Source organism: Hypomesus transpacificus, chromosome 26, assembly GCF_021917145.1.
Source record: "Hypomesus transpacificus isolate Combined female chromosome 26, fHypTra1, whole genome shotgun sequence".
Classification (NCBI taxonomy): domain Eukaryota; kingdom Metazoa; phylum Chordata; class Actinopteri; order Osmeriformes; family Osmeridae; genus Hypomesus; species Hypomesus transpacificus.
The window spans coordinates 1,691,517-1,718,122 of NC_061085.1; the positions used below are offsets into that span (position 1 = coordinate 1,691,517).

The 26,606-nt window shown below is 40.8% G+C and overlaps 1 protein-coding gene and 1 long non-coding RNA gene across 10 annotated transcripts in view; both read right to left on the reverse strand.

Moving 5' to 3' along the window:
* palm1a (paralemmin 1a) overlaps positions 1-3,087 on the reverse strand; it is a 128,834-nt gene extending 125,747 nt beyond the window's left edge. For 2 of the 9 annotated variants that reach the window (XM_047049742.1, XM_047049736.1), the window contains exon 1: positions 2,321-2,605. In XM_047049742.1, the coding sequence (XP_046905698.1) occupies positions 2,321-2,325 (5 nt within the window). In that variant the 5' untranslated portion in view covers positions 2,326-2,605. Of the gene's footprint in view, positions 1-2,320 lie in introns of all 9 variants that reach the window. The other 7 variants (XM_047049740.1, XM_047049739.1, XM_047049735.1 and 4 more) reach the window with 7 other exon arrangements.
* A 10,288-nt stretch (positions 3,088-13,375) lies between these two features.
* LOC124487287 lies at positions 13,376-18,489 on the reverse strand. Its single transcript, XR_006958358.1, has 3 exons — positions 18,266-18,489; positions 17,779-17,939; positions 13,376-14,851 (listed from the first exon to the last, which is right to left on the reverse strand). It is a non-coding gene; the product is annotated as an uncharacterized LOC124487287 (long non-coding RNA).
* Positions 18,490-26,606: the final 8,117 nt, after the last annotated feature.

The window sequence follows — 26,606 nt, forward strand, 5'->3', positions numbered from 1 at the left end:
CAGGTGACAAATGCATCAAACTCTGTGTAAATTCATCTGTAAAAGTATGCATATGGAGAAAACGGGAAAACTCTGTACGCGACATTGCTGAACACTGCGTTGCGGATTCCACTTAACTTGTGATTGTGCACACGTGAACAAGCTTGTTGACCACACCCTGTCAACTCCCATATTTTACCTGACATGGTTGTTGAAACGCCCATATTTTGTCAGGTTTCTCAAACTTTTCAATCAACCTGTCGAACAATTAATGATTCTTAACAAGAAATGGCTAAGGCAACAAAAAAACAGTGATAAAAAAAACTTTACTGATTGTGAAATGGAGATCTTAATTTGTGAAATAGGAGGAGCATGTTGTTTGGTATGGAACGCCGAGTTATTCAGAATTAAATAAATAGATGAGTAAATAAATAGATTTGTTGCCATCTTTTTTAATTTCAGGGTTATTTCATAGCCATATCAGATCCTCCACTCCATTAACGACTCTCACCCGGTCAACAACCTGAACCAGTTCTACCGTTGCTTTGACAGACAATTGGACTGTCCTGACCCACACCTGCTCACCCCAGAGGCCCCATCCACCCCTACCAAAGACAACTCTTCTAATTCAGAAGGGTGTAGTTTACAGACTGTTCAAGAGGCAGAACCCCCGAAAGCAGCCGGGTCAGACTGTCTCTCCATCCACCCTTAAGCACTGTGCAGACCAGCTGTCTCCGGTGTTCACCAACAACTTAAACACCTCTCTGGAGACTTGGCAGCCATTTTTCTGCGGCAGCTGAAGAAGTTCAAAAGGCCAAAGACAATGATGGTGCACTTCTACACAGCCATCATTGAGTCCATCCTCATCTCCTCTCTCACTATCTGGTACACGGCTGCCACTGCCAAGGGCAGACATCAGGGTATCATCCATGCTGCCAAGAAGGTGATCGGCTGCAATCTACCATCTCTCGAGGACCTGCACACCTCTAGGTCCCTGAGGCAAGCAAGAAAGATTGTCCAGGGTGGGAGGGGTCGGCCACATACACTGTTTCAGCCACTTCCCTCCGGCACGAGGCTGCGGTCCATCAGGACCAAAACCTCACGCCATAAGAACAGTTTCTTTCCATCCTCAGCTGGCCTCATCAACAAGGCTGAGTACTCCCTAACACATTTATAAAGTCAATCTGTCACTGATTGTATATTGCACAGAAAATTTTGTTTTATTTTATATTTTACATTGTACAGTAGTGTTTAGAATAATTTAGACTGCTGTACTTTTTCTACTTTTTATATATATGATTCTTCTATGTTTATCTACGCCCATCTAGACTATAATGTTACGTATAATGTTAATGTTAAGAATACCTTTGACATGTTAAGTAAAAATTGGTCCCAAGTTAACTGCAGCAACTCTGTCTTGTCATGAAAATACTCAAAAGCAACTATTTGTCATTCTTGAAGATCTAAAATTCAAACAATCTAAAACTAAGTTCTGCATCCTTGACAATGAAATACTTATTCTTTCATGAGGATTGCTGTCTCAAACTACACTCAAATAGAATCATTACTGAATCACTCAAATTACTTTACAGTCCTTAATAAATGTTAAGTCCTAAAAACTAAATTTCACATAGTAGTTTATGTGACCAGTAGGCTGCATTTTTGTCCAGGTCTGCAATTTCCCTACAACTTTAATCTCTACAATAAATGATCACTCACTGCCTGCTGCTGACAGTATTCTATAGAAAACTGTGCACACTCAATAACTAAAGCCATAATCACAATCCAGCCTACTAGCAAATATTGAAGTAAAAAAAAAAAACTGAGACAATGTCACTGGTACATCCACCATGTTTATCTTTATAGCAAACACACCCCTTGACAATGCAGCATAAAGCTCTTCAGGAACATTATTTCTACGCCCTTCCTGTTTCGATTGTGCAGGACATGCCCACTGCAGTATTATGACATTTAGGAGTCCCCTATGCGGAAACATGCGCAGCATGCATCAGCCAGTTCCCATTAATCCAGATCAGATTTACCCACGCAAACACACAGAATGGAAAAAAAACTGAGACAACCAGTAACATTTCAATGGGGCTAAACAGTTGTTTTCACATGATATTTTACTTCGGTGGTGCCGATTGACCCATGCAGATTTTTGCAATAGGAATAGAGGACAAACTAAAAAGTATATTTACTCGCAGACTATGAGAGTGGGCACACAACCAATGGTGTCTGCCTTCTGGCAAAAGCATACAATATCTTTACAATTGCAGCAACAATGACAAATTAATTGGAAATGCACACTCCATATTTAAGAAATCGGTAGACCACTTACGGCATGTTTCCTACCGTCCGGTGCTATTTTCGATTTCAATTTGTATGAGTCCCAACAATTGTCCACAATATCCTCCCTTCAATCTTAGCTGCGTTCATCAGATTTGTCTATGGTATTGAAGTTTGCATGTGATCCAAAAGCGAAACGCAATTTTGAAAAAGCGTGTTGAGCTAGGACATAATCGATAACCATCACGTGGTAGATGACGTCCGCTGATTGTTTTAAACACCCATGAGCAAACTCATTCACGCCGATAACTGCTAAACTAGAGCTAGCTAACTCTTTGAATATTGCGTTACTGAAAGCGGTTGGGTCAATCCTGTTAACCGGTGCCTTTTGGACCTGGTAACTTCTGAAAACAAAATTATTTATTTTTCATGTTTTTAACATTTAATCAGGAAAGAGATATGTTTAACTGTTTGGAAAACATATTGGCCAAGCTCATGCACTTAAATCCTATAATTATGGGCATTTCGTTCAGACATGGACCATTACATTATTCCACCCTGTTAAGACATATGAATAACAATCACAAAGTTTAAAAATGTAAAGGCATAACAATATTTACCTTTTCTTGTCCATTATATGTCCCTTGTTGCAAATACATGACAAATATTGTATGCAACTTATTATGTTACTACATTTTCTAACAATATTTCCACCCTGTTAGCTGTACACACCTAACAGGGTGGAACCTAACAGGGGGGAATTTTGTTAACTATGTTAGCCCTAGCTCTGTGAGTGATCATGATCTAGCTAGCATGAGACCCTACATGTATACAGCCTTTTAATTCGTATATAAAACCATATTTGAAATTGTAAAATGTTATTTATTTTCTTAACAAAGTAGCCTAACAGGGTGGAAATTTAAGGTTGTGACGAACAGGTTGACATTATGAAACTTGGAAAAAAGATGAATCTGAAAGTTCATACTAACTTCAGTTGGCCAAGTTGAATTCCTGACACAGGAAATGATATAATTTCATGAACTTTGTGTCATGGGAAGTGTATTTTCTTAAGAGGGAAAAACTACAACCTAACAGGGTGGAACTTTTTTGGGGGGACACAAAGTAAATCCCCCCAAATAGGGTTTATTTATTTATTTTTTAATAAAAAATATGTCTAAGTAGAAAGATTTTGACTTGGTCTACAACATAATGAGCAAATCATTTGAATATTTTATTATTTAATGACTGATATTTATTGTAAGAGTTGATCATTTGTGATGGAGACATGGCAAAACATGGCAAAATTAACATGTGTACAAAATACAAAAGTGGTTAAAATACAAACTAATTGTCTTAAATACACTTTTTTGTTATTTATATGATAAGGAAGACCTACACCTATAATTAAAGCCTTTTAGAATGAACATTTGTAACATTTTACAGCAATTATGAAGTAGGATTTCCTGGGGACATTAAAAGGCACCGGTTAACAGGATTGACCCGGTTGTTATATGGGCTGGTTGAACGAGCAAATGTGTTGTAGTCTTAAGCATCTGGGGGCCCATTTCAATAACTAATATGGGGCCCTACCCACATAAAACATAAACATAATAGAGCAGAAAAAGCAAGGATTCCTGTTAGTTTGCATCAATGGTATATTATTTTTAGGGCTGTGAAAAATAACGCGTAAACGCGTTATGATTAAATTACAGGATTAATTCGTTGTTTTTGTTTAACACATTTAACGTAATATAACCACAATTCCACTCAATCTGCAACTTCTGGATGAGAAGTTCGTGTTCCAAAAAAACTAAGATGGAACATCCAATAAAACCAAAGTGATATGCACATTCTGCGGCAGGGCTCCAGACTGCGACCAGTTTTTGAGACAGTGCGAGCATTTTTTACAAGCACTCGCGCATGTGAGTAGCCTGGCTGCCAGCCCATCTTCTCCCCGCCCAAAAATAAATTTGGTCGGGAAGTTGGGTCTGGAGGGTCTCGTATTGGGGACCAACTACAGAAAACCAGAATCTGGGCGAACCAATGAAATTGCCAGGGCGGGCTTTATACGATGATGGACAGATGATCAACAGTAACGTAATCACCCACGACACAAAAGAGCGCTTAAGTTGAATTCGTTTTGAACAAACATGGCTACCGCCAGAGATCTGGGATGTTATGATTCTGCCATCGAGTCTGTTTTAGAAGACATCGACAGCGCATTAATTTTGAAAGAGGAACAGAGAGACGCAATCAAGGCATTTGTCGATGGAAAATATGTTTTTGCCGTCCTTCCTACGGGATTCGCTAAAAGTTTAATTTATCAGCTGGCCCCGATGGTTGCGAAGAAGATGGGACACAATGAAAACCCAGTGGCCATTGTGGTTTCTCCTTTTCTTTTGTTGAGTTGTAATCCTAAACGGAGAACTTATATGTATATATAAGTTATATATATATATATACGTATATGCATTGCCCTTTATTGTTTCGCTCAAAAAGGTTGACCGTGTGAACAAGTACTCCCCCTACCCTTAAATTAATTTTACAACACCGGCAAAAATCGTTTGTATTCATTCTTTAAGCATACTTCAAGTCTGCTTGCAGTTTAGTCAGTAAAGATTTAGCTGCCTCTCAGTTTAGTTCTGTTGACAACAACTATGCGGCGCTTAACATACGTCACATACTCTGTTGCTCTGATTGGTTGTAGATCTATCCAATTGAGCGAAGAGGCATTTGTTTTCCAGGCTCGTTTGAAACACGCCTCGTAGTCAAAGCCCAACGGAGAGTTCTCAGACTCATATTCTGACTAGAATTATGAGTATGACAACGTCAGGCTAGCATGTGAGACCTACACATTTTGAATTCATTGGGTGTGCACAATGTCAGCACACGTTAGCAACAACGCATAGATATGACGTTCTAGTAAAACAGCGATATCAGCTTTCCTTCTGCATTAGTACCGTAGCTTAAAGTCTCGAAAAGTTGAGGCTATTATTCGCTAGCTACCTATAAACCTAGCTGAAAGTCTTGGAAAGTTTAGGATATTTTTCGCTAGGTTCCTACGAACGTGTCTTAATCTGCCAGACAAGTGGGTGCCCCTTCATTCTTTTGGTGAGCAGTTTCACGAGCCCTTCTTACGGTGCGTTCACAATGCAGCGGGGCGGGCAGAGCGGGGCGTCGGCTTCCAATTCATTTTCAATGTAACCAGGCGTTGACGCCCGCGTAGGGCATTGTGGGAAGGCGAGCGGGGCGTCGACGCTCGCGTAGGGTATTGTGGGAAGGCGAGCGGGGCGGCGAAAGTTGGATTTTCTGAACTTTATGTAAATGACGAGCGTGAAAACGCCAGCGATGGCCAATCGGGTTGGTTTCTTGTTTCTTGTAACGTAGCAACTGTTGGTCATGGTAAACATTTCTAGGTTTGACAATTTCAAGATGGAAGATCAACTCATCGTATGTGTGTCTTCATACCCAGTATTGTATGATATGTCTATGTTCGATTACAGAGACATAAACAAAAAAAATGATGCCTGGCGCAGGGTTGCTGAGGTTGTCGGCGTCCCTGGTAGGGATGTCACGAGAACCGATACTTACGGTACCTTCCAATGCTAAAATAACAAAACACCGACGATGCCCATTTTTTTGAAGCACCGTAAGTACCGTGAGCGCCGATGCCAGATGTTAGCATCGGTGCTGCGCCTTCAGGAGTGTTCCAGTCGACGTTTACATTAAGAAAAACAAGATAACAACTGCTGCTTTAGCGATCGCCCCGCTTCGACTTGTTGACAAGAAAGGCAAAAAAAGTAGTTTGCGTTTGAGGCAGATGACCGTGGCGTTATAATTAATCCTCAGAAGCCATTATGCAAAAAATGCTACCGCAGTCTTCAGAACAAGGGGGAATACTTCCAATTTAGCTAAGCACCTGAAAGATCGTCATCTGGATTTGTTTAAAAAATTCAAGGCAAGTTCTGATTCAGTTCCAGAAGAGGCGCAGCACCGATGCTAACATCTGGCATCATACAAAATAAATCAATGTTCGTTGAAGTCGCGGCGAAATTCTGAATACATCCAAAGAATGCTCTTTTTCTGTTTGTTTAATCTGTCATACTAAAATACACGTTACATGATGTTTGAGATGGTGGGCACGTGTGTTACAATGGCTTATGTACATAGTTTAGGTTAGCTGTAGTTTTAACGTTAGCCCATAGCTTAGAAGGTAAACTCATGTCATGTTCATCTTGTTAGCTGAATGGCTTAATTGCACTTTATTATGTTGTGCTATGCTCTATTGCACATGTTTTGTATGTCTTTGTAGGACATTTTGCTATTTTTCAAATATTTTAAAGAAGTTCATGGTTCAAGTAGCCTACATGGAATCTTAGACAATCCTCTTTTTTTTACCATGGTATCGAAATTGGCATCGAGAATCGTGTTATTTTAATGGTATTGGCACCGACTACTGAATTTTTGGTATCGTGACACCCCTAGTCCCTGGTGTGTTGTATTTTGTACTTTAATTCAGATCCTTCACATTACGTAACTTTCTTCTGTGCTAGCTGCATAGTCTAGCTAGCTCACCCGGCATACGATTGACATTCAACGCTGAAATGCTGGCTGGCAGCCACTCGCTATCCATACAGTGAATGTGTAGTGGCAAGTCATAATCTAGCGATTGATTTGCAGACATTTCGAGTAATATAATAAAAGGTTACACATGTCAACGTTTATGTCTGATGCATCTTTTTTCCAGCCGGAACAAGACCCGTTCCATAGAGTGCAGGTGGGATTTAATCTTTCACTCGGCCTAAAAAAAGTGTGGAAAAAGATAACCTATTGTGTGCTGTAGATAAGATCATGTCAGATCTAGAATGCGTGTCGGATTTTTGCTTAATGTGTGTAAAAGTTGTATTTTGTCCGCACATTTGCCATGACATTATACGAACTACAACAATGATTTAAGAGAACTACAGCTCTGAATGAATCTATCTGACACGCCCCCGAGCGTGGTGCACTTGGAAGGCCGGCGGTGCTGAGCGGTAAAAAAGTCTGCAGTGTGAACGCACCGTTACCCGGCCTCGCAGCTAAATACTTATTTGGCACTAGCGTTGCTACTGTATCCCTATGGAGGATTATAGGGGCCAAAACTAAATAAATAAATACTTGGATAAATAAATAATTATATAACACAAAGCTTAAATAAATGACACAAAATATATAAATGTTACATGTATGTGTGTGTATATATATATATGTTTACGTTTTCATGTGTTTACATTTATTCATTTATACTTACATTTATTCATTTATACTTACATTTATTTATACTTACATTTATTTATTTATACTTACATTTATGTATTTATACTTACATTTATCCACGGTGAAACTTCCTGCAGCAAAATAAATCTGTCGTCCCCCCGTCACCAAGTCAGGGGGCGGGTCAAAGCCTCTGATTGGTGGTTCAACTTAAATCGACTGCTTTTGACCAGAGCCATAGAAAAAGATAGTTGCGACACTTCCATAGACTCCCATTGTTATCAAGGAATGCGGAAGAAAAGCGTGTCCCACGCGACCTATAGTTCCAAACATTGTATTTTCCACCGTTGAACCCCATTCATTTTCAGTGTCTCCGAAGTAAGTTAGCTGGTGAATTGATGGAAATCATGCATTTTTTCATATTTCAACCACCACATATAATTTGTTATGAGTAGTATTTCATATGGCCAACTTAAGATAAACATTTTCGTAAGATAATAGCTTGTTAGATTCTAAATGCAGTTAGAGTTAGACTGTGTAATCTTACGTACAGCTAAGCAACACTTTTACTGTAGCTAGCTAAAGAGCATTTGTATCAGAACCAGAAGTCCGTTGGTTTATAGTCTGTCAAATTAGTTCTAGTTATTGGTGTTTGTTGGCGTACAAAGATTGTCTTTATTTGCCTATAGAGCTAGCAACAATGAATGGAATATTATGGGGTCCGAAGCAAGTGAGCTGGTAAATTGATGAAAATCCTGCATTTTTTCATATTTCCACCACCACATATCAATTGTTATTAGTAGTATTTCATATAGCCAGCTGTAGAGAAAATGTATCGTAAGATTATAGCTTGTTAGATTCTAAATGCAGTTTGCGCTAGACTATGGGTCTAGTATCTAGAGCTAAGCAACACTTTTACTGTAGCTAGCTAGAGAGCACGTGTATCATAACCAGAAGATCGTTGGTTTATAGTCTGTCAAATTAGTTCTAGTTATTGGTGTTCTTTGGCATACACAGTTTACAGAATCTGCTCTTATTAGCCTATAGTACATCTGATTAGAGCTAGCAACAATGAATTGCAGATTAAAGCCTTGGGTCCCATATCGTCTAGCAACGCTCGGCAGGAATTTCAGGTCCACTCAATAGCTAGCTAGTGTGAGGGAATGATAGCATTATACTGCTGATCAATGCTGCTATACCAATCAATATCTAATATGAATATGTAAACACACATGTTTTGTAATGCTAATAACTAAGATACAAATATTGAATGTGATCAATTGATTTAATAATGTAACAGATAAGAAACATTGAAATGTAACTTTGGTGTGTGGACAAGAATGCAGATGTCAGGCAAACTGACTTGGGAGGCGAGTTCGTGACGCTCAGGGACTGGTGTGAGCACAATGAGCTAGTCAGCTCATGGGAGTAAAAGTGTCAACTTGGGAGATAAGGTGATGCTGGGAACATAACTCTTCTCTGCTTCAGGACGAGTCAGACCGGACAGTTCTTACTATGGATAATATGCCCCCTTCCCCTGGAGACCCTGCCCCCCCCCTTCTCACTGGATGCCCCCCTTCTCCTTGGAGCCCATCTGCCCCTTTACATCATCTGACCTAGGAGTGGTCTTACCCTCTCCCCTTCCCCTTGAAGACCCCACCCCGTATATCATCAGGACCTCGAGATGACCTGCTCTCAACTCTGGAGAACTCAAACCCCCCCCCCCCCCTTGGATTGCATCAGACCTGTGGGTCTTGTCCACCCCCCTCCCTGAACAACACCAGACCTGTGGGTCTTCTCTGCCCCCTCCCTCTCCTAACATCACCAGGTCCGTGGACTGCCCACCTTGCGCCAGCATGAACGCCCTGGACATTTAATTGGTTAACAATAGCCACCCCAAGGTCTCCTGACCAATGGCCACTCACCAGACCTCCCTCTCTGGGGAGTACAAGATCTGTCTCCCAAGGGCGGAGGGGCAGAACTTGGGAGGGGCAGAACTTTCTCTGATATTCTGTCACGACCACTTTCTCAACGAAGGCCTTCGTTCGTTCTAATCTTATACTCTGTTTTGGTGGGACGACTGCTGTTGCATCATCGACTGATTCATTGTACTAGACTACGGACATCTTGGTGTATTGTTTTCATTGTGTATCTTGTGATTGCATCATTACTAATTAAACTACAAATAACTTGGTCCGATGCTTAACCGTGTATCATTCTTCCTCTCAACACCCAGTTTACACTATCCTTAACAATAGCTAGTTAGCTCAACTAGATGCATCTACTACTGCGGTCTAAGGCTTGTGAAAAGCAGACATTTAGATCACCTGCTCACTACAAACAAAAGGAGTGGAAGAACACTGGACATATTGTACAATAAAAATTTTTATTGAATTGCAGTTGGTTGCCTTGTAAATTCTGTTCTATTTTTTTCACAATATTGCTGGTGATCATTTGCTGGTGTTGCTGGTGATCATGGTTAGATTCAACTTGCATCAAGTACTACAAACATAAGTGTTGTTAACGTGGTAAATTGTCAGTGGGCTGATGAAGAAGAAAAAAAAGTTGAACAAATCCCATTTACTTCAACAGTCGAAGGTTAAACGTTAAGTGGAACAATATAGGCTAGCTACTGCTAGCATAGCCATTTCTAGCTCTGCTTCACAATATTGCGTTATGTATTATAAGTTAATGTTATACATACATGTTAATAAAGTAGCATACATACATGATACAACACACCAGTAACCAATTGACATTGTGTTAATATACCGAAAATATCCGTGAATCGAGATGGTGCTGCTGTCTGTCCCGCTGAAAACCATTCACACAGGTTGACAGCAGTGGGGTTTTTTTTTACTACAGCGAGCTACCGGAACCACGTGACAAAAAAGCTCTAGCTTTTTTCCTACGTTTCACTGGCAGTGAGTGTTCACAATGTTGTAGTTCACTCCATTTTACACCAAAAACGTCAGGGAGGACTGCCTTATGTAGATACGAGTCAGCTAAAGATGGCCAGAATATCAGATTTCTTCAACCGAGCCTGTTTCATTCGTCATTTGCCTGAGAAAGCGATTTCCGTTGGCCAGCTCCATTGAAAACCATTCAAAAATGTTGACAGCAGTGGGGCTTTTTGGAACTACAGCGAGCTACATGAACCACGTGATCACGTGTCGGCGAGATCAAAGCGTGTCGCAACTCTCTTTTTCTATGGCTCTGCTTTTGACTATTCCAAGGTGGCAGCACCTTGTGCGGATTCAATGAATGAAATATTGAATGCTACAATGGTCGAAATGTTGGCGGAAGCTGAAGAGATGGAGGCACCTGCCAGTTCACTTTTTTTTTACATCATATTGAGAGCTTCGCTGAAATTATAGGAATGATATTGGCCCTAACTGACACAGACATCAATGAAAATGTGTTCACGATCCTCAGCGAGATGATACAGCATAGGGGTGGGCATATCGATCTTAAGACCGGGTTGGGAAACCCGGCAACTATCGATACCAACGTTGGTATCAATAGCCTGATTGATAGCGTGATAAGATCGATACTTAAGTTTCATTCCACACTGAGTACACAACTCCCTTTACATCATAGTGGTTGTGCAAACACCGTCTAACTTCGCTCAAACTCACTTTGCCCCTCCACTGCTTTTCTAAGCCCAAAGTATCGGTATTGGCAATACTGGCCCTGTATTTACTCCTTGGTATCGGATCTATACCACATCGTGCAGTGTCGCACACCCCTAGCAGCTGTAGAGTGAGGCGATAGAGGATCCCTCTAGCTTGAAGAGAGCTTGATCGACTGGTTGAGCCTGCCTGGTGTGTAATACTGTTCATTCACCAATCAGAGGCTTTGACCCGCCCCCTGACTTGGTGACGGGGGGACGACAGATTTATTTTGCTGCAGGAAGTTTCACCGTGGATAAATGTAAGTATAAATACACAAACGTAAGTATAAATAAATAAATGTAAGTATAAATAAATAAATGTAAGTATAAATGAATAAATGTCAGTATAAATAAATAAATGTAAACACATGAAAACGTAAACATATATATATATACACACAAATACATGTAACATTTATATATTTTGTGTCATTTATTTAAGCTTTGCGTTATATAATTATTTATTTATCCAAGTATTTATTTATTTAGTTTTGGCCCCTGTTGCGCTGTTATGCTCGGCAAGTATTGTGTTGTGGTGTCGGAGGACTGATCGAAAAGTGCATCATACATTTAAGTCATTTAACTAAGACTTGCATGTACAGTACGTAATGTCACATTAAATAATGTATTAATTTAAACTGAAGCTTATATGGTGCGTTGCAGGGGCTATTCTAGGATCAGACCTTTAGGGGTGCTCAGCCCCCAATGAGAATGTGACATGAATACAGTGCCTTGCAAAACTGCTAAACATAAACCACCTTGCTTATATAAATCCCTAATTTCACTGGATAACAATTAATACATTTATGTATTATTATGCAAAATATTGAATGAAAAAACTAAGGATGTCCCTTTCTTCATGAACTACCAGCATCAAATGATAATAAACAATTTATTTAAGAAAATTTAAAAAAAATATTAGGAGTGCTTGAGCACTCCTAAAAAGGATCTAAAATGTCCCCTGAATTGTACCCTCTCCAGTTACATTAATAAATGCATTGCAGGTCAATATAAGGTGTGCCCCTTAATTTTCTGCTTGCGCTCCTAAAATTTCCAGTCAGGGGCTACTGTGCTCCTAGTAAAAAAAGTTAGTCTGGAGCCCTGCTCTGCGGGAAGAGGTTATCGCTCTGGATAAGAGCGTCTGCTAAATGACTGAATGCTAAATGACTGAATGTTATCGTTTCACTAAAGCAATACCAGCCTAAAGTAACCTATAAAGTAAAGTAACCAGCGAGGGGAGTTCAAATAGAATGCGCCAAACCTCCCTCACTGAACAGCGTAGGGTCCTCATTAAGTCTGCCTGTGACAAGGTGACTAGCACGGTTGCCAAATGTATTGCAAAAAGCTGTAGACCGATTGATATTGTTGAGGACGAGGGGTTCACCAACGTTTTGCAAGTGGCAACAGGTGACTCGAACATCAAGGTACCGCAAAATCAAAGACGCACACTAATGACAAAAATTCGGAAAATCGGTAATATGTAATTAATAATGATTAATCCACAGAAACCTGTGATTAATTTGATTAAAATGTTTAATCATTTCACAGCCCTAATATTTATACATCATCCACTGACAAACCTAATCGACAGAACAACAACACTCAACTCAAACATGCATGCAACAATAATTAAACATGAAACAAGTATGTGAATTGCGCCACCCACAATCCTTTGCGCCAACAGCGCGAGTTAACACGCGACCAATCCGTGGGTCGCTACAATATATTAGACCTCTACTACAGATAATGACCCATACTAACCTTAGACCTATACTAACCTAAGACAAGTGGGGTACAGTTAGTGCAATATTGCTGATAGTGTAACCAATAGCTGAAAGTGACAGTGTGTAAAGTGACTAGTGAGAAATGCATCAATGTAAAGTGGCTAGTGAGAAATGTCCATGTAAATGTTCATTCAGAAGCCTGCTGGCCCTTGGATAGAAACTGTTGTCCAGAAGCCAGCGGGGTAAAGACTGAAAGATGGGTGGTAGCAGTCTTTTAGAATCCTGCCAGCTGTCCAGAAGGCAGCGGGGTAGAGACTGAAAGATGGGTGGTAGCAGTATTTTAGAATCTTGCCAGCTTTCCTGAGGCATCGTGTGTGGTAGGTGTCCTGTAGGGCTGTGAGCTTCCTGTCGATAATAAACTCAGCAGACCTGACCACACTACGTAGGACCTGCATTCTTTTCGTCACGCCTCTTCAGACATCGCCCCACAGTCTTTCAATGCGTTGATTATGAGTGCTCCCTCGGGTTGATCCTCGGAAGACATCCATGAAGAGACAAATGGCGTTGTTTTCCCCTCCATAGTCACATCTGACTCTGGATTAGGGATGGGTATCGAGAACCGGTTCTGTAAGGACCCGGTTCCAAATTTCTCAAAACCCGAATATCAATAAGGTCCAAGCTTATCGATACCGCTATCGAGACTAAGTAATATAAAGTAACGATGACTTATGTCTCGAGAAATAAGTAATGTTATTTAAATCAAATCACTAGTGCACAAACATACAACGTTTGACTAATACAATGACTACATTCAATTGAATGGCCTGCCAACCGCCTTTAAACTAAACGAAGAAGAATTTAATTGCCTCATGCGCTACTTCGCTTCATTTATAATTTTGTTGCTAGCTACGATGGCAGAACGCACGAAACGGTCAAAGGCTTGGCCACATTTGATTAAAGCCAAAGATAAAGACGACAAAGCAAAGTGCAATATATGTTCTAAAGTAATTTATTGTAAGGGGGGGAACACAACTACGATGAACAAGCACCTCAACATTGTGCATCAGATAAAGATAAAATGCAGTACTTCGACTGTCTTCGAATCGCAACAGTGCCAACTCCAGCTGCCTTTGCAGGACAATCATCTGGTGAGCGCACCCCAACTTCATAGCAAGTCTCCATCGTTGACAATAATAAGCCAATTCAGGGCTCAACAGTGCAACTATTTCACTCGCATATGCCCCTAAAATGTTATGTGTGCGCGAACTGCAAGAATTATTTACGAGCACAGTGTGAGTAAAGACTAGCCTCCCCCCCTCGCTGCTGATCATCCAAAACATAGTCACCGCGAGCATGGCTCTGTGGGATGCTTAAGCATCGTGTTAAACAAAAACAGACAGAAGAAAATAGGGATAAGATAAGGAAGGTTTGGGTTTGGTTAGTTAGTCATTTAGCTATATCAGGTGCCTTTTGTTGAAACGTGTTGAACTTTTCATAAAGTCGATGAGCTTGACAATGTCACTTTTCGTCAACCAACCAATCAGTCTAGTTACTCATCCAGGTTGTGGATAGTACATCTGTAGTGGATAGATTTAGATTTAGCCATGGTCAGGATCCATTGTGCCAATATATGCTCCTTTTAGCCAGCTTCCTCCTGAGAGCAACACGTTCCCCTTGTTCTATATTACATCTGTTTTACTTAAGAAATAGAAAAGTATCGATAAAGACTCGGATCGTTAAGCAGTCTCGAAAATGGTATCGATATCGATAAAAATTTACGATACCCATCCCTACTCTGGATGGGACACCAAACTGGGCGACTGCTTCCGAAAACAGGTCCATTACAATGTCACTTCCACTGTTGTTAGAAGCCTTCACTAAAACCATCAGTCGGCTGAACCCATCGATTCCTCCATGGATTACAATCCTCCACCTAAGAGAGGAAGGAAGGGAAAATAAAAGATTTCACTTGCACATCTTATTTTATAAAAAAAATAATATATATATGAATGGCTTGAATGCAGCTAAAATGATTTGTATACATTTCTGTGCAACATGTTGGGCGTTTAACAGAAAGAAAAGTCCTAACCTCTATTGCAGTGGTTCCCAAACTTTTCTGGCTCATGGCACCCCTAAACATATCTCTCTCCATCCACGGCACCCCTATTTTTTACGCATTACTCTCAACCTCCATTGTGTCATATTTAATATTTGTACTAATGCTATTTGATTTTACCTTGTGATATGTTGAATAGGCTATAACTGCTTTTATAGGCATTACATTGAGAATGTGAGGTTTATCTAATTGTTGTTATATTCAAATGAACCACTCTCTTTAATTCAACTCATTTAATAGAACTGTTGAATAAATAGTGAACAGAATATGAACAGACATTGGCCGCGTTTCCCAGATTCGTTAAGAAGCTCTTAACGCTAAGAGCTTCTTAGGGGCGTTCTAAGAGTGTTAACGTTCCTAAGAAGCTCTTAGCGTTAAGAGCTTCTGTCTGTCCCTTTCACGACTATATCACAGCCAAAATACATATTGGTAATAACTGAGAAATTAGCTGGAAGTCACAAAACAAATCAAGAACAAACCTTCAATATAAAGTTCACAAAAATATTTTGTGATATATAATAACTTAATGGGACACATGTGCCTGTCTCTGACTGCAGAGTTTGTCAATGCGAGGAGGGATTGTGGACAGTGCAACACGGAGGTCCTGTTCAACTGACAGCTTTTGCCTCAGTTTATTCTTTATGTATGTGAGAGAGGAGAAAGCCAGTTCACAGAGGTAGGAGGTGGGGAATTGGATCAGCACATTTATAGCACTCTCTGAAAGTGAGGGATATTCCTGACCCACACGCAGCCAAAATGTGTCCAAAGACAGTTCACTGTGTTGCAACTTGAGTGTGCGGTCCATTTGCAGTTCAGCAAGCTCATCCTGTCCTCTTGATGACAGGCATCTTGCTGCTGATTAAGTGGAAAGAGAGTGAAATGTATCTCGAACCCAATCAAATTCCTTGTTTTTGTGGCGGAAATAGGTCTCAAGTTTTTTTTCCAGGGCAGATAAATGTGCAGATATTGAATTAAAAAAACTGCAGACTTGTCAGTAGTATTGGTAGCTGTCAGTGGAAACATGTCGATGTTTTTTTTTGCCACTCTTTGTCGCCACTGAGCTAATTTTGACCTAAATCCATTGATTTTGTCTGTTGCAGATAGAATCGATTTGTTCCTCCACTGCATTTTCGCATTTAACTCATTCATGTGGGCAAAAATGTCAGCTAAGTAAGCGACTTGAAGCCACCAAAAGTCATCATTCATCTTCTCTTTGAAAGGAAGGTCATGGTCCCTCGCAAATGCCCGCAGCTCTTCTCTTAGTTCATTAACACGGGCCAGTGTTCTCCCCCTCGATAACCACCTGACTTAGGTGTGCAGTAAGAGACCCTGGTGTTCTGAACCCATTTCACTGCAGAGGGTAGTGAATAACCGTGTTTGAAGGGGACGTGACTTAACGTAGTAAACTATTTTTACGACCTCATTCAAAACATCCGTCAGGTCTGGAGGCATCGTTTTTGCAGTTAAAGCCTCCCGATGCAACATGCAATACGTCGCTACCATGTTAGGATTCTTCTGCTTGGCTTTCGTTACGAAGCCTTTGACCCGAACGGTCATCGAGGCCGCCCCGTCAGTGCAAACACCTATGCACATGTCCCAACTGAGATCATGGTTCCTCAAGTACTCGTCTGTCACCCGGAATATCTCATCTCCGGTAGCATGGTTTTTGCAAAATAAAAAGTTATCTGTAATTGTGTCCTCATCCACGTATCTCACAGTTGCAATCAGCTGGCAAAGGCCACTAGCATCAGTGGACTCATCTATTTGAAGTGCAAATTTCCCCCTAGCTGTAGTTTCTCATTTAGTACACATTCCATGTCCTCCGACATGTCATCAATGCGGCGTTTTATTGTGTTATCTGAGAGGGGGATTTTTTCGATTTATTTTGCTGCTTCTGGCCCTAGCATTACCTCAACCATTTTTTTGCAGGCTGGTAATATGATCGACTCTGCGATGGTGTGTGGCTTTTTCGATTTAGCGAGCAACTCGGCAACAAAAAAACTAGCTTTTTGTGCCTTCTCAGAAACACGCACGGCAGAAAGCATTCGTTCACTCTGTGTTGTATTCTGTGTTTTCAGTCTTTTAAAATATTCAATGTCTTTGCTCTGGTATGCCGGGTGCTTGGTCTCCAGGTGCCTTGCCAACTTGCTAGGCACCATGGCTGCATTAGCCAACGTCTCCCTGCAGACAAGGCATACTGGTTTGGGGCACGTTACCTCACCACACCAAGTGAACCCATACTGGAGGTACGAGTCGTTATAATGCTATCTTTTTTCTTTGCTGGATTTGATTCCAATGTCGTTTCCTGTGGAGGTGGATGCACTCTCTTTAACAACTTGTCCATTGCGCCAACCTGCACTCCTCCATCTACTGTCAATACGGAATAACGAACGACGTCAACGAAAGAACCGTTGCGCCCTGAATCAACTGTAAACTGTAGCTTTTTGTTGTTTGTGCTGCAAATACAATTTTATTTATATTTACAATAAAATGAATTTTGAAATTGATATGTTTTTTCTACGTCATTAAATGATAAAGCCTTGGGCCATTCTGCGGCACCCCTGAGGATGCGTCACGGCACCCCAGGGTGCCGCGGCACCCACTTTGAAAACCCCTGCTCAATTGCATTCGGGTATAGCTGAAAATCTTATTTTACATTCAAAACACATAAAATAATCAGCTTGTCATTGGCTAGGGGCACAGTTAGGGCAAATTAACGAATCACAGTAAAACAAGCCACTTACTTTATGAGCTTGTAGTTGCCATCAAGAATCAGCGAATTTGACCCTGCCACTCGATATGTTCTCCTCCGAAGCCTGTGGGACATACTCCGAATAGCAGCACCTTCAGATCAAGTGCATCTTCTGGTCTGTGTAGCAACCTCTAAAAGATACATTTGTACTGTCTGTGGAAGACAATGTATACATATTAGAACTTAGATGATTTTTTTACATTCATCCCTAGTAGTAACTCTAAACAAAACAATGCGTTTAAGGAACAGTGACAAGGCAGCTATGTGGTACATGCGCATGACAGTTTTTTTCTCCAAAGATATGGGATGTGAAAGAGTTCTATCACAGTATATCAATGTCTTTATGAAATGTATAAAAAGGGTAATTCTGCAGTGTTTCATGTGCTTTGTAAATAAACAAAATAATTGTGTAGGGCTCAGTGAGAAAGGGGTCACATTATTCAGATCTCTCCTGAATTAGTCCTTCAATTGACACATACCTTAACCGTAGGTTCACTGTTCTTCTTGAGACACCCAAGATCTCCGCAATCTGTTTAGCAGAGAAGTTAAAGGACAACAACATCTGCAACTGCTCTTGGGCGATTTGGTAAACCGGCCTTCCTCCAGTCTGTCCTCCCATTCGAGGTCCGGTGAAACCAGAAGCAAATGCAGTTCAAGACAAAAATGTTAGAGGCATCGTGTTTTGAATCTTGCTTCTACAGATTATGTTTAATCTGACGAGTACATTACCAGGTTGTTGTTGTTGTTGATTGTTGTTGTTGATGGTTTCCCGAACTAACTCACTAATAAGCAAAAGCATCTCATCCACCACTCCAGATTGAAGCAGTCGCCCTCTGCTCCAGCGAACGCTCGTCGCCATTGTCTCTAACCTGTTAGCACGACAAAATATATTAGTGGTAGGCTAACTACAACAAAGCTTGTTTAAACAACTCTGAGATTGCTGGCTTCAGTAACATAACCGCATTCAGTAACGCAATATTAAAAGTCTTATAAGGTCTAGTTTAGCGGCGTAAATTTGAAGTTGCTCATTATTTAAGAGTTAGTTAACACTAGGTTAAGTGTGTTGATGAGAAGTCAGGAGCCCAGGGGCCCGTTCTCCGTACGTCGCTTATTACATCCGAGATCAAATGACACATCCAAGATGACATCGTCTTGCTAATCATCACCTGGCTAATTAGGTTCTTCGAACACCCATGTTGTTTATAATTAGTATAGCTGGATTGATTTATGCGTTGGTCTCATAGAGTTAATATAACTAGAGTAAGCTACTTTTGTCTTCCAAGATGGCGTCCCCATTCATTTCTATGAAAAGTGCGCAGTGAGGCAAGCGAGAGCGCGAGACTGGACGCGGCCATCTTTCCACTTCCGTGTCTTCCAGTCTAGCTTTAAACAGTTGCTCTTTTTTTCCCTAGCTCCGAGACTTCGTGCACGCTTGCAACTCATAGAGTTAATATAACTAGAGTAAGCTACTTTTGTCTTCCAAGATGGCGTCCCAATTAATTTCTATGAAAAGTGCTCAGTGGCGCGGTGAGGCAAGCGAGAGCGCGAGACTGGACGCGGCCATCTTTCCACTTCCGTGTCTTCCGGTCTAGCTTTAAACAGTGGCTCTTTTTTTCCCTAGCTCCGAGACCTCGTGCACGCTTGCAACTCATAGAGTTAATATAACTAGAGTAAGCTACTTTTGTCTGCCAAGATGGCGTCCCCATTCATCTCTATGAAAAGTGCTCAGTGGCGCAGTGAGACAAGCGAGAGCGCGAGACTGGACGCGGCCATCTTTCTTCCGGTCTAGCTTTAAACAGTGGCTCTTTTTTTCCTTAGCTCCTATATGGTTACGAGCGTGTGAGCTAAGGCATTGCAGTGGCAGAATGGGGTACAAGTACGATAAGAATCAGACACATGATGCAAACTTAACGGAAATGTATTCTGTCACTGTATAGTATTCCTTTCACTTGTTTTTTAGAAATAGGCTATAAGGCTAAATATAGGGCCATTCTAGATAGAACTCATCACATATGTTGCTTTTTTTCTTTGTGATATGAGTTTGATTTCCAACGCATTTGTATCGGATGAAATAAACTGTTAACATGAACAGCTCCGTCGTTGTTCTCGCCAGGCAAAGAAAGCTTAATAGTTATTTTGGTAACCGAAATCTTCCATAATGCAGACTTACCATAGCTTACTGTCAACTTTATATTCAAACGAAATGCCACAAAATTCACACTGCCTTCAATTTAACATCAGTGTAGAAATATGGCCTGTGTTTTATATGTTCATCCTACAAAACCAAACGCCTATGTCTATGTCTAAAATATACTTTATTGAACATTTGCCTTTGAAAGGGGAATATTATAGGCAGAACCATATAGGCTACAATCAGATGTAAGCGGGGGTGAAACAGAGTCACTGAGGACTTTCATTGTCCCACAAAAGCAGTCTGGCTTGATGACACGATCAAAAAAAGAATAATGAGTGTGTTTAACAAAAGCTTCTGAAGGCTCTGGATAAGAGCGTCTGCTAAATGACTAAATGTGAAGGCAAGACTAATATTATTTAAATATAGGCCTATATAATATCCTATTGTGGTTACCGGTTAAAGTATTAATCTTTGTCTTTGCTCCAGATAGACGTTAACAATCTATGCTCGCGCTTAACATAATATATTTGCCATCATGTCATGAATGTTTTCACAAAAAATCTTATCTGTTTTAAAATAACGGGAAAAAACGATATTAACAACATTTCATGTATTCGTGACAACCATTTGCTAAACTTGCTACAACAGGGCAGGCAACTCAAGCCAGTTCTCCCTGTGCTCATAAGTCTATGGCTCATTCAGCTCCATGTAAATCGGCTATCGGCCAATGTGAACTTTTGTGCTCGTGCCCTGTTAGTATCATAGAGTTAATATAACGGTTGGTCTAAAACAGACCCCCACCCCTCGCCCCTCGGCTTGAAGCAACGGCCCCGGTGGATGTAGGTGGTATTGCATTTACGGTTAGGTTCCCGTGTCTTCCGGTCGTTTTTATTCTATTAACTCCAGTCAACATTTACAAAACTATCTCCCCCAATAATTTTTGTTCCATTCTCGAACCTGGCTCATATTACTAGCTTTTTCATAGAATAATTTTTCCTATTTATTTGCCTACGTCAATAAAAGTTGTCTGGAAATGTGCTCGCGGATACTAACAGGGCACAAGCACAAAGGTTCACATTGGCCGATAGCCGATTTACATTGAGCTGAATGAGCCATAGACTTATATTGAATGAGCACAGAGAGAAATGGCTTGAGTTGCCTGCCTTGTTGTAGTTTACCAAATGGTTGTCACACATACATGAAATGTTGTCACAAATACATGTTAATATAGTTTATTCCCGTTATTAAAAAAAAGATTTGATATTTCGTAAAAACGTTTATGACATGATGGCAAATATATTATGTTAAGCGCGAGCATATTGTTGACATGTGTATTTGGAGCAAAGACGAAGATTAATACTTTAACTGTTAACCACAATCGGAAATGATATATATTTAAATAATATTAGTCTTGCCTTCAGAAGCTTTTGTTAAACACACCCATTATTCTTTTTTTGATCGTGTCATCAAGCCAGACTGCTTTTGTGGGACAATGAAGGTCCTCAGTGATTATGTTTCACCCCCACTTACATCTGATGGAAACGTCTTGTAGCCTATATGGTTCTGTGAATAAGCCCCTTTCAAAGCCAAATGTTCAATAAAGTATATTTTAGACACAGTTCTCAAGCTTGTATTTATTACATTATTACCAAGTCTTGTTAGATCACGTTATATCCATTAATAGGCGTTTGGTTTTGTAGTATGAACATATACAACACTGGCCACATTTCTACACTGATGATAAATTGAAGGCAGTGTGAATTTCGTGGCATTTCGTTTGAATATAAAGTGTACAGTAAGCTATCCTGCATTATGTATGCATTATGGAAGATTTCAGTTACCAAAATAACTAAGCTTTCTTTGCCTGGCGAGAACAACGACGGAGCTGTTCATTACCAGTTTCCTATTTCATCCGATACAATGCGTTGGAAATCATACTCATATCACTCAAGAAAAAAAGCAACATATGTGATGAGTTCCATGTAGAATAGCCCTATATTTAGCCCTATAAATAGCCCTATAAATATTTATATAAATATAAATAGCCCTATAAATAGCCTATTTAAAAAAAACAAGAGGAAGGAATACTATACAGTGACAGAATACATTTCCGTAAAGTTTGCTTCATGTCTCTGATTCTTATCGGACTTTCTGCCCAAAGATTCTGCCACTGCAATGCCTAAGCTCACACGCTCGTAACCATATAAATCTATGCTCGCGACTGGTTGTCGCAAAGTATGTCGTGTACAGCTAGATGCAAGCGTGCACGAGGTCTTGGAGCAAGGGAAAAAAAGAGCCACTGTTTAAAGCTAGACCGGAAGACACGGAAGTGGAAAGATGGCCGCGTCCAGTCTCGCGCTCTTGCTTGCCTCACTGCGCCACTGAGCACTTTTCATAGAAATGAATGGGGACGCCATCTTGGAAGACAAAAGTAGCTTACTCTAGTTATATTAACTCAGTGGTCTAAAAGGGGGTATGTATCGATAGTAGAAACCTTGATCAGCAACGGTGCTATTAGGTGCGTTCGACATGACCCGACTTCATGCGGCGCCGCAGCCGGCTGCAGGCGGCTGACTTGAAACAGTGAATTCTGGTTAGACTTTTTGTCCGACTTGAGATGGCGCCGCGGATACGTCACTGTGACATCGCCATGAAAGTACCGTGAGATCGATTAGAGAACTGCCGGCTGTGTAGCCGAGCGCATTTTCTCAAGAGCAACTGCACGGGTTCAAGTGACGACACAGCTATTTCACGATTGGCCAGACTCACACACAACAACTTTGACACGTGTTTTGTAATATTCGGACACCTTCAGTTTCGCCAACGCTCAAAAAAGTTTAATTGAATAAAAAATGTGTTGAAGAAAAGGTTTTAGTCAGGCTCTTCACTAACGGTTAAATTATAAATAAAGTAAAGTAAGCAAACAGCGCTTGATCGGCCATGACTGACATCAACGCAGCAAACCACGAGAAGCTGGAATGTCCGACTTCACAGAGCCGTTTTCAACTCCTCCCCGACTGCAAGCGGCTACTCTCGCCCGTCGTTTCATGCAGCTGCAGTCCATGTCGAATGCACCTATTGCACACATAAGTCTATGGCTGCTCACCGTGGCCAAAATGAGCGCCCTTTTTTTTCGCAACAGAGCCAACATGGGCCCGTTCTCCGTACATCGCTAACTGAGTTAGCTGGATTTGATTGTTGATGATTTTTCATTATCTTGGATTGTTCGGTTCTTCGAAGCTCATCTTGGACTTGCTGTCATAGCAACAGGTCCGTAAGCTTAAACCTGCTCAGGAGCAGGTTTATTTTATGTAAACACGATTAGATTGAGGCTTTACAAGTGTAACGGGTGTGAACCTGTAAAACTCACTCCTCAGGTATGTTATGGGCTACCCGCGTCAACGAATTGCTAGCTTTTCTTTGGCGTAGCTGGTAGTGGTCGCGCTTGGCAAGTCAGAGGTCGTGCGTTCGAGCCCAGCGAGTGGCGAGCGACGCCTTGTAGTGACGGAGCGTGGCCACGTCCGTTGCATACCGTCACACAAGCAGAGGTGATACAGGAAGTCTGTCACGGACATGTCTTGTCCGTTTTTACTACAGGAACCTGTTGCAGAAGGTGCTAGAATAATAAGCAGAATTTAACATGAAACCGAATTACTCATTGCGTGATAGATAGGCTCCTTAAGCACAGCGCGATATGCTAGCCTTTACTATAGCCTACCATTTTTTTGTGAGGGTGTCATTTACATAATACATTTGTTGAAACCACATCATATGGCATTTGCACTACTTCACAATTCATGTAATATTTTTATTTTATATTGTATTTTATACTGTAAATTGGCAACTCATATTTTATTTTATGGCAACTTATATTTTATTTTATTGTATACTTTATTTTAATTGTATTCCACTTAGTATTGCTAGTTTATGTATCCTTAGTATAGTTAGACCATATATCTAAATTTAAGATTCCTATATGTTTATTGTATGCACCTTCCTGCCAAAGCAAATTCCTTGTCTGTGCAAACTTTCATGGCGAATAAATCCCTTTCTGATTCTGATATGATTTAAAGATGATAAATGAAAATATAAAGGTATGAAAATAAATAAAAAACATAGACCTAGCTTAACGATAAAACGCATGGTCACCACTCTACATTTCATTTGGTCTGTTACTTTTTGCCAGCCTTCTTTCTTGGATTTTGCAGACTTTGAGGTGTTCCCTGGCGTTCTGATTAAATCTTCGAATTCGAAGTAACCTTCGAGCAAGCTGTTGCACTGTTGGCTCTGTTGCGGAAAAAACAGGGCGCTCATTTTGGCCACGGTGAGCAGCCATAGACTTATGTGAGCAGCCAATAGCCGCGTTGCTGATCAAGGTTTCTACTATCGACACATACCCCCTTTTAGACCAAGCATAACTCAATCCGACTATACTAATTATAAACAACATGGGTGTTCAAAGAACCGAATTAGCCAGATCATGATTAGCAAGATTATGTCATCTTGGATGTGTCATTTGATCTCGGATGTAATAAGCGGCGTACGGAGAACGGGCCCCAGAGCAACAGCTTGCTCGAAGGTGACTCCGAATTTAAAGATTTAATCAGAACGCCAGGGAACACCTCAAAGTGTGCAAAATCCAAGAAAGAGTGCTGGCAAAAAGTAGCCGACCAAATTAAATGTAGAGTAGTGACCACGCGTCTTATCGCTTATTACAGTAAACTAGGCTTATGTTTTTTTTTTTTCATACTTAAATATTTTCATTTATCATCTTTAATGTCATATGATGTGGTTTCAACAAATGTATTATGTAAATGACACCCTCACAAAAAAACGCTAGGCTATCCGTATCCTCTCAAAAAAGTATAGACAAGTTTTTGAGCCGTTTACGCTCTACTTCCTGAACTGCTCCCCAATTATCACCCTACGTCACACAACTGTCAAGCAGGCTAAACTGCGCATGTCGGTTGCAAAAGACTAACTTCTCCCCGGTCAATTACACTTGGAGTGTCGATCAGGTCATCATTTATCTCTGGCCACTGGATTGCAGGGCTTGATATTAACTTTTTGAGGCTCTTGGCCTTTGGTCAAATACATTTACGTTTCACTTGTCTATGCACAAAAGTCACTTGACCCCGATACCCTTAAATAGCCTGACCAAGTGATCGGGCAAAACTAGCCTGGCTGGAGGTCGCTTTCTCAGGCAAATGAGGAATAAAACAGGCTCGGTTAAAGAAATCCGAGATTCTGGCTATCTTCATCAGGCTCGTATCTACATTAGGTAGTCCTCCCTGACGTTTCTGGTGTATAATGGAGTGAAATACAACATTGTGCACACTGCCAGTGAGCGAGTCTGACTGAGGCTAACGTCAAAACAGTGTAACGGGGACGCAATCTCACTCAGATTGCCAGTTTAAACAAATCAGAAAAATAATCGGACCAGCTGGCTAAAAGCAGAACACCTGAACGAGTGGTTAGGTAGATAGTGCTACGACCAGTTTTTAATCCTAGAATCGACTGTTACAGTTATACTCGAGTAGTATGCATATTGTTTGTAGGCTATTCACATGTTGTTGGTGTTCCTTTGTCCTATTGTTGCAGTGGATTTAATAATTATACATTGATATGTGGATATAATAATTCAAACCTTTCAAAGTGCCAATACACACATCAGTATAAGCATACTTGTTTAAAGCAGTCATAACCGGGTTCATAGGAAGAATAGATAGATACGTAGGCCCTTCAGGCAGTGACAAGCCATTATAAATAAGGATAACAGTGTACTGCCTGTCTTGTCCTTCTGAAGTTGATAAATTGAATAGGCTGAACATCAACATGTAACATGTAGGGGAGTCAGGTGGCTGAGCGGTTAGAGCTACGGTCTAGTAATCTGAAGGTTGGCTGTTCGATTTCCGGCCGGTGCACATGACTTATGTCCTTGGGCAAGGTACTTCACCCTACTTGCCTCGGGGAGAATGTCTCTGTACTTACTGTAAGTCGCTGTGGATAAGAGCGTCTGCTAAATGACTAAATGTAAATGTAATGTATCATCAAGTATAGCCAAGAACTTCGAAACGAATTAGCTTAACTTTCAATGTTACGCATGCCTAGACTACTTGGACCATGTCCTGGCAATAAATAACGAACATTATGCTACACGTTTTGCCAGGATAACTGGCAAGACCATTAAATGTTCATGAAGTTTCTGTGTGTTTATTCCTTTGAATGGGTACAACAACGCGATCAGTCAACCGACTATAAATGTTTTTAATGTTGGGCTACGAATTTATAGAACAACTTCTGTCTGATACGTGTGGCATCCTTTAGCCAAATAATTAGCCTACATTTTGCTGAGAGATTGAAGGGCTAGACAACAAATGTTCTAATGAATCACAGACTAAAGTCATCTTCTGACATTGTCTCTGCTCCAAAATGATGAACTGGCAAAAACGTTATAGCTATAAATTTACTCAAAAATGTAGGCTACTTAATAGTATGGCGACGACATACTTATCCAGAAGTAGTAGTGACGACGTATACACTTTATCCAGAAGTAGACGTCACACACCTCCCTAGGCAGGTTCTCCATGTCCCTTTCCGCACCCCATACTCTGTCCCTATCCGCCCCCCATACTTGTGACGCTGCCTTTCAATTCGCTAGGTGGCGCTGTCAGGGTCCTAGAACT